This window comes from Ictalurus furcatus, chromosome 5, assembly GCF_023375685.1.
Source record: "Ictalurus furcatus strain D&B chromosome 5, Billie_1.0, whole genome shotgun sequence".
Lineage (NCBI taxonomy): Eukaryota > Metazoa > Chordata > Actinopteri > Siluriformes > Ictaluridae > Ictalurus > Ictalurus furcatus.
In genome coordinates, this window is record NC_071259.1 from 19,090,715 (window position 1) to 19,100,119 (window position 9,405).

The following is a 9,405-nucleotide window of genomic DNA, read 5'->3' on the forward strand; positions in this document are numbered from 1 at the left end:
TTCATAAATTCACCAAGAAGAAAAAAACAACAACAACAACAACAAATAATAATTTTGTGCCAAATAAATAGTGATAATTTTAATATGACGTGTTGATTATCCAACTTTCAAAGTACAGTACTTCTCACAAACCAACCAATCAGACTGAGCCGAAGAGGGCTCGTAAAGGAAGTTCTGGGGTCCGAACATTCTGACACGCAAAGCGAACCAAGCACCTGATTGGACAGAAAGTCAGGCTTCGGTTGTTGTCGGTCACGTGGCTTTGTGCCCCCCCCCCCCCCCCCCCCCCCCCCCCCCCCCCAGGACACGCCTCAGTGGAGATTGTGTTGTTTGCTCGATACGCGCCTCGAAACTTCAGTACCACACGTAGCACCGCCACCTACAGCAGACATGGACTGCGGCATTATAGCTTCGAAAACCGTCCTTTTGTTGCTCAGTTTAATATTTTGGGTGAGTATCTTCTCGTAAAGCTATTAGCAAGCGAAACCGTAGCTAATACCATGCTCCTAAAATGTTTAACGTTTTACCGATTAATCTCAATGCTGATTAAATCTGTGGGCTAAATTTGGAGAATATTTTCTCAAATTGTCCTTTAATTCATATCACGTTTGGGTGAATTTTTCGTGTGAGTTCGCAAAACTCGATACAGCGGTCTGGCTAATAACAAACATTTGCTTAGTGGCACCCTTATAGTGAAGAGTTTTTGTTTTGTTAGCAAAAGCGAAGAACGAGTTCTGACAATACATCGATTTTAGCTTATTCAGTCATGCTTTGGTTTATTAGTTATTATTATAAGTTATTATAAGTTTGGTTTGGTCTTGTTTAATTGTAAATGTAATGACGTAATGGTAAAGCACAGTAGGCTACTTAAGGGCCATGATAACATTGTGAAAAGGTTTCAGGTACTTTTTGTTTGCCTCAGTGTGATACCCTACCTACCAGTGTGATAGCCTCTAAGAAAGAACTGATGTATGAAGAGTGAGTATTAGTTCTCATGGTCAGCTTCTTTCAGGCAGAACTGCCCATTGTTTTTCTTTAATCAGTGGGCTGAAAGTGCAACTTTGTACAATAACATTTTGTACAAATGTTACACTCTTTAAAAAAACAACAACACTACCTTAATAGTATATGATGACAAAAAAAAAATCAAAACTAACAAGGAATACCAATAAAGATCAAATTGTATTAACATCCCCTAAGGCCTTTAGGGCTTTACGCTGATATCTGAGGCACAAGACCAGAGTTCCATTGAAGATTAGCGGAGCAACGTTACTTTCAGTCTCATGACCAAGATCTGGGACTTGCTGTAAAAGGACTGCGTCATGTGGTGTTTGGATGAACCACACATTTCAGGCAAAATAGCAACTCTTGCATTATTATTATTATTATTATTCTAGATGACTCATTTACTCAGAGATGACACTGGAACATACAGTCATGTGAAAAAATAACTATACCCCATAGAATGTTTTTCAATACATATTTGGACAAGCAAACTTTTGATCCTCTTTGAAACAGTGCCTATTAATAAAGTTGATACGCTCTATTAGGTGACACATAAAATTGACATTTTAAATCAGATCAGTCACATGGAAAAAGTAAGTACACCCCTACATTTATCACACCTTCAAATCCATACAATTAGGTGTTGAAGATGTGTGGCAGTGATTAGAACCAGCCTATCGAGTGCAGGTGGAACCTGTCTTATTTATACCCCTCTCATATGTAGTGTCTGGTGTTCCCTTTATTATTGAGTTGTGTGGTGTCATCATGCCAAGATCTAATGAGTTCTATAAGGCCTTAAGAAAAAAGGTTGTTGATTCCTAGGAGTCTGGCAAGGGATTTAAAAAGATCTCCAAATGATTTGAAATCATTCCACTGTAAGGAAAATCATCTACAAATGGCGCAGATTTCAAATGACTGCCAATTAATCCAGCACTTACCGTCCCAGCAAATTCAGCCCAAGAGCAGACCGTCTGATGCAAAAAGAAGTCTCCAAGAACCCCGAAATTTCATCACAGGATCTGCTAGTAAGCCTTGCATCTGTTGGTGTCAAAGTGCATGCTTCTACAATCAGAAAGAGATTTGACTTGCATGGGAGGTGTGCCAGGAAAAAGCCTTTGCAAGACTACAGTTTGCTAATGAGTATATAAGCAAAGACTAGGCCTTTTGTAATAATGGGCTCTGGACAGAAGAATCAAAGACAGAGTTGGTTGACCACAGTAACAGCAGACATGTTTGGTGCAGACCAAAGACAGCTTTTCAGGAGAAGCACCTCATACCAATTGTGAAGCACGGTGGTGGAAATGTTACGGTTTGGGGTTGCTTTGCTGCCTCAGGGACTGGACAGCTTACATTCATTCATTCAATTATGAATTCTGCATCACATCAAAGAGTGTTTGAAGATAATCTGAGGCCATCTGTCTGAAAGTTAAAGTTGAACTGAAAGTGGACTTTTCAACAGAATAATGATCCTAAGCACACTAGCAAATCCATCAAGGAATGGCTCAAAAAGAAGAAATGGAGGGTTATGGAATGGCCTAGACAAAGCCCGGATTTGAATTCCATTGAAATGTTGTGGGGGGATTTGAAATGGGCAGTACATGTAAGAAAACCTTCAAACATCTTGCATCTGAAAGAATATTTCATAGAAGAGTGGTCAAAAATTCCAGCAAACCTGGTGGACAATTATGCAAGAAGTCATTTCTGCTAAAGGGGGCAACACTAGCTTTTGAGGCCAAGGGTGTACTTACTTTTTCCACAGAAGAATCTCACCTATATTTATATATCTGTTGAATAAATGATTGAAAAATGCTAATTTTCCTTGTGGTTTTGTTCAAGTATATCAACTTTATTAATAGGCCCTTTTTCAAAGATGATCAAATGTTTGCTTGTCCAAATATGTCAAAAAAGCCAACAATTTCCATAGGGTGTACTTGTTTTTGTTCACATGACTGTATTCAGGTCAGGGCATGCGTGTGTGTTTGTCACACAGCCATGATCAACATGTGATGATCATGTGTTTCATAGAAGTTGCTCACAAGTTCTCTTTTTAATGTTGTGTCTTCCTCCAGGCTGCAGGATCGGCTCTTGCATATGTCGGTGCTTATGTCATAAGCAGCTACAAGAACTTTGACGACTTCAGGGTTGACAAATACTCCGTTATCCCTGCAGCCATCATTATTGCCGTGGCTGTGGTTATGTTCATCATAGGCATAATTGGATGCTGTGCAACTCTGAGGGAGTCTAAAGTTGGCCTAGGCTTTGTAAGTATGGGACTTTCCAGTAGCACATCTCTGACAGGATATAAATAATAAACACAGTGCTTTGAGTTTCAGTTTTAAAATAAAATGGAGAAGTATTGTTTTAATGCTACCTAGGTTCATGTGCATTTTGTTTTGCATGCAGTTCCTACTCCTCATTTTACTGATGTTTGCTGCGGAGGTCACTGCCTTTGTGTTTGGCATCATCTACAAAGGCAGGGTGAGTTTTCCTGTTTTGGTAGTTGCTGTTATATAAGATCTGTACTTTTGTGGTTTTGGTTTGGCATTTTGTGACCTTTAGTATTATAAGGTTTTATCTCATATTCATTCCTAACCCAGGTAGAACCTTGAAATACTAAGGTCACAATTTCTCTCTGGATGATTTATGACTGTAAATATACTGACAGATAAATGGAGACTTGGAAAAGACAATGAATGAAGTTTTCGATAAGTACGGTGATGAGTCAGAAACCCGGGCAGTGGATTACTTGCAGACTCAGGTAAACAATTGTTATAATTGGGTGTAATCCATAATTAGAAAACAACAGAATGGCTGCACATTTTTCTCATTGATGTCATTTATCATTGTTATTATATCACTGTTCTCTCTTTTCTTACAGCTGGAATGTTGTGGGGTGCTGAACTACACTGACTGGTTGAGTAGGCCCTGGTTTAGCTCTCATAACAATTCTGTGCCTCATTCATGCTGCAAAGCAAACACCACCTGCACTGGACAGTTCAACCATCCAGAAGTGCTGAATACACACGTAAGGAGAACTCCTCAGAAGGCATTATTTTACACATTAAATTATTATGATCTTAACAATTACGGTGTTTTTATGTTTTGGTGAGAAGTTAAGTTCTTTGTTCTCAACTCTGCAGTTAATTCTCTGTATATTTATAGGGGTGTAAAACTAAATTGGAGGAGCTGCTGCAGAATGTGCTGACTTATGCCATGTTTGTCATTATGGGATTTGCCATCATAAAGGTATGTTAGGCCTATAATTTGTACCCCACCTTTGCCCAGTCTATGTTCAGTTCACAGTTACTAGTAATGGTGTAGTACTTTGTGTGGGTTTAATGTGGATGCGGCTGCATTTGTATTGATTTCTTTCTTTTTTCTTCAGTTCTTTGGCATGATCAGCATTTGTGTGATCGCCTGCCGAAGCTCCAGAAATGACTACCAGCCACTGTATTCATAAAAAGGTCCTGTAAAGCACTTCAGCTTCTTCATTATCAGTATAGAAAAAAAGTCTGACATTTCTCACAACCTCAGCGGTGACAGTACTTCACACATGCTTGTTGTTTTTTTGTTATTTTTTTTGTCCCTTTTACTGGTACATTATTTTGATTTTTACTATAGTCTATGAGTACAAAAGCGAGAATCTCACTAAAGTACCAACTATTTGATAAAGGCCAAAAATGCAGCAGTTTTTTTTTTTAAGGTGAATACTATTGACTATTGTGCCTTAGACAGTGCACCTTAGTATGTGTTTTTCCCTTAACTTTTCTGAATCACACACTTGCATGTATTGCCTATGATTTTTAAATTCAAACAGTAAAGGGAGTTCTACAAGTTGCCTGTACTGACTTCTTATAATATAATTTCTGAATGGATCGTGATTTGAAGTTTAAGTGGGAAATGTTTTAGTCTGTAGGTGTTGTTTATGTAAATGTCCAAGTGTACACTGTATGTAATGATGAATTTTTCATGTTTAATTGTTAATTGGCAATTATGATTTTGCTGAAAATATTTTTGCTGCAAAAGCTCTTAAGCATCAGAGATCACATGTTAAATGCCAAATTGCTGAGTTTTATTTGCATTGACAATTAAATAATAAATAATATAAAAGTCTTAAATTAAATAAGTGTGTGAGACAATTTTAAACTTCTTCCTTTTTTTTCTTTTTTTTTAATTAGCACTTTTCAGGTTAACTTCTGTGGAAGTTTGAGCATTCAGATAAATTCTTGGACAAACTTTAGGTGTTATCTATGTCATAATGGAAATTTGAACATCTGGTCACTGAGAATGTGTCGCAAGAAATCAGAAGTTAATTAAGCCTTAATTGCTGCTCAATTCAGTAGATATCTGTTGGAGAGATTGTCAATATGCAACAGAATGCAGATGACCACTTTTTCTTTCTAGAATACTGTTATTTCCAATGAAAACAGATGACAAAAGGATGTTCAAGCTGTCTTTTTTTTATAACCATAATATCCAGTGTGCATTTGATAGAAATAATCTAAGCATAATAATTAATACAAGGTAAAAGTATGCATTGTTCATCTGAATAAGAACAAATGTGCAAAGAATCTCACATGTGTATTTAAGTCTAGTAACCCTTAAACATGTACAATATTGTATATGCATTTCTTTTTATAAGTAGAATGACCAGTGGATGGTGGAATTTGTTTATACATATGCAGAAATGTGTTCATACAGGTGAAATGGGTTGAAGATGTGATGGTGTATAGAACAAATTTTAGATATACAGACCCCTCTGAAAGTATTGGAACAGCAAGGCCAATTCTTTTGCATTTGTTGTACAATTAAGACATTTGGGTTTTAATGAAAAATTTGGGGGTATTAATTGTTTAAACAGTCAGTTTAACAGGGCACACCTGGGCAGCAAGAAACACCCATCAGTCACATGTTTTTGGAGAAATCACTTGAAAAAATGGGTGGGTTCAAACAAAAGGCTTGATGTTCCAAGTTGTTTAACACATCTAGATGTAAATTTGAGGAAATGAAAGCTGAAATTCTGATCTGTTGTCTCATTTTCATCTTTTGATCTCAAACACAAATGTCTTCAATGTATTACAACAAAACCATCGAATTGGCCTTGCTGATACAATACTTTTAGAAGGGACTGTGTATGTATTTATGTATTGTTTTGTTGTAATACATTGAAGATATTTGGGTTTGAGATCAAAAGATGAATGACAACAGATCAGAATTTCAGTTTACACACACAGACACACACCTTTCTGTGTTCTCTAGTTTCCTCACACTACAGGTTCCCATCCCTGATCCCTGCCTTTCTGCTAATTAGCTGAGTAATTGAATAAGGTGTGTTGGGAGCAGGCAAAACACTAAAATATGCAGGACAGGGCATACACTAGGACTAGGGTTGGGAACCTTTGCCTCACACTGTGTGTGTATGAGTGAGCGAGCGAGCTGTCCATCTGTCTGTCCGGTGAGGACCTGCCATCCTACTGATGGTGGATTCCCACTTCCAGGATAGGCTTCACAGATCCATCACAACCCTGACCAGGAAGTGGTTACAGAAGGTGAATGAATGAAAACATTCCAATTAATTCAACTTGATTAAAAGATGTTTCTAGAAGTTAATTTCACAGCAATGTGAGCAAAAACTATTTTATTACTCAATTAATTTTTTTATTTACATAAAATGAAAGCTTTTTATTTAAGCATCCTATCCAAACCATATCTAGATTTTGATTCCCAGGCATCGCCTACATGTATATCAAGTACACACATGTTTGTGTACTGAATAAAAGCATTCCATGGCATAACATGGCCCCTATCTTGTTGCACCCTGCACTGTGAAACCATGTAATAGATTCTCTGTACAGTTGTGGCCCAGTCGCCGGAAAGCTTGAAAGTCTCTCCATTGCAGGTCACTCCCACAGAGAGCATAGTAAGCAGTTTGAAGGAGGAACATTCAGATCAGTTCTTCATTTATTTATTCCTTCTTGGTATCCCACAGTGCAGTAACCTGACCCTTCTGATGATGAGTCACTGAGAGGGCAGCCAGTCCTCCTGCTGCCCACTCCACATACTCTGCATCCATGCAGGAGAGCATAGCTGATCCATCAGTGTCCTGACTGACTTCTCACTCTGACTAATCTTGGGCATTATTCCTTTGGAATGACTGTATTGGAAAAAGGCAGCCTTAATATTAGCAGGGATTTCTGGGAAAGGCTTTGGCAAGTAATTTCAGAACAGGGTTTCATTAATGAATTCTCTTGCTAAGACACCTTAATGGCTGATGAATAGGTTTTATATATATATATATTAGGAACCTGTCCTTTTCTGGGTGACAGGTTCTTTGTTGTACAAAGAAAAGATAAACAGCACGAAGTGTGCTGAATTTATGTTTGTTATGACTGAATAGGAGCCCTGAGATGTGCACAGGACATCATTATGATTAAAGCAGCAGATCTTAGTAAGTACAAGTCTATGGTATCCAGGAAAGATTATTATTATTATTATATTATTATTATTTCATTATAATCAGAAAATTTTGGGAAATCTAGTTTAGAGTAAAACATTGACTCTAAGCATTCAGTCACTTGATCAAGTTCTGTGGGGTCAGAGGGTGAATCAATCAAAGTCAATGTATCTGTGAAATTTCAATAAATAAACTGAAAGTTTTCTATATCTATGCTAAATGAAGGTCGGCATTAGATCAAGGGTGTGCCTCTATAAGTGAGTAGGCCAAATCATCCATCTCTATACCGCTTAATCCTTTTCAGGGTCACGGGGAAACCTGGAGCCAGGGAGCATCGGGCACAAGGCAGGGTACACCCTGGACAGGGTGTCAATCCATCGCAGGGCACACAAACACACATTCACACACCCATTCATACACTATGGACACGCCAATCAGCCTACCATGCATCTCTTTGGACTGGGGGAGGAAACCCCCGCAGCACAGAGAACATGCAAACTCCGCACACACGGTGCACACACACTCTGGAATCGAACCCCCGACCCTGGAGGTGTGAGGCGAACATGCTAACCACTAAGCCCCGAGGCCAAATCAAGTAATGCCCAGTTTATCTAATATAGATTCAAATGCTGTTCTCAGAGGGCCATGTTTGTTTTCAAGTTTACTTTAGGTTTACAATAATTACTGCTTTTTCAACTGAAACAACTAGGCTCTAGTTGTGGACAGTGGTAGCTCAGGAGTTAAGACATTGGACTACTGATTGGAAGGTTGAGTTCAAATTTCATCACTGTGAAGCTGCCACTGCTGGGCCGTTGAGCAAGGGTTGTATAAATGAGATAAATGTAAGTCGCTCTTGGTAAGGGCGTCTGCCAAATGTCATAAATGTAGATTCTACCGAAAGTCAGCAAATTCCTAGGAATACGCTCACTCATTCACTGTCAGGTCCTGGTCAAGGTAGAGGTGGATATCCCAGCCCACCTACAAAGATTTTTTTAGAGGTGCAAGGAAACCAGAGGAAACCCGTGCTGACATGGGGAGAACATGTACAGAAACTCCACACAGACAGCAACCTGAGCACAGGATTGAACCAGGGTCCATTCAGTACTAATTGTCTAATGTCTCTATCAGCTGGGCCCTGATATTTTTTTGCCAATTCTTCTTGTCAAAATAGCTCAACATCTGTTAGGTTAAATAGAGACTATTGAACAGCAATTTCCAAGTCTTGCCACAGGTTTTCAATAGCACTGGGGTTTGATTGGGCCATTCTAACAAGTTTAGGTTCTTGGTTTTGGACCACTCTAGTGTAGCTTTGGCAGTATGTTTAATGTTGTCCTGTTGGAAGGTGAACCTCTGGGGCTTGAGATGGTTCCAGTCTCAAGTCTCTTACAGACTGGTAAAGGTTTTCTTATATACAGTAATTGCCCTGTATTTGGCCTCATCCATCTTGCCCTCAACCCTGAACAGTTTCCAAGTTTTTGTTGATGAAAAGCATGCCCTCAACATGATGCTACCACCATCATGCTTCACCATGAGAATGGTTTCTCAAGGTGATGAACAGTGTGGGTTGCTGCCAAATGAAACACTTTGTGCCAAGAACAAAAAGTTTCCAAGTTTACAAAGAGTCTCCAACACACCATGTTACAAACTCCAAACAGGATTTCATATTGTGTTTTTTCCCCCTCAAATAATGACTTTTTCATAAAGCTAAGCTTTGTGGCGTGTCCTGTACATGTAATGTCCAGTGAACAGTTTATCCCATGTGAGTTCTGGTCTCCAGCTCCTTCAGAGTTATTATTGCGTCTTGGTTGCTGCTCAGACTAATATACTCCTTAACCCATCACTGACTTTTAGTGGAAGGCCTGGTTGTGTCCCATATTCTTTCCATTATTAATACTTATGGAGATTTGGTCTAACTGTCATGACCTTCTCTGTCTATAGACCTGATT

General features: G+C 38.8%; 1 protein-coding gene across 1 annotated transcript; it reads left to right on the top strand.

Moving 5' to 3' along the window:
* The first annotated feature begins 305 nt into the window (after positions 1–305).
* Positions 306–5,131, top strand: tspan36 (tetraspanin 36). The gene is made up of 7 exons (XM_053625035.1): positions 306–450; positions 3,075–3,266; positions 3,409–3,483; positions 3,671–3,763; positions 3,884–4,030; positions 4,168–4,251; positions 4,391–5,131. Exons 1-7 carry the CDS (start codon positions 391–393, stop codon positions 4,463–4,465), a joined length of 726 nt encoding a protein of 241 aa, XP_053481010.1. The 5' UTR covers positions 306–390; the 3' UTR covers positions 4,466–5,131.
* The last annotated feature ends 4,274 nt before the right edge of the window (positions 5,132–9,405 follow it).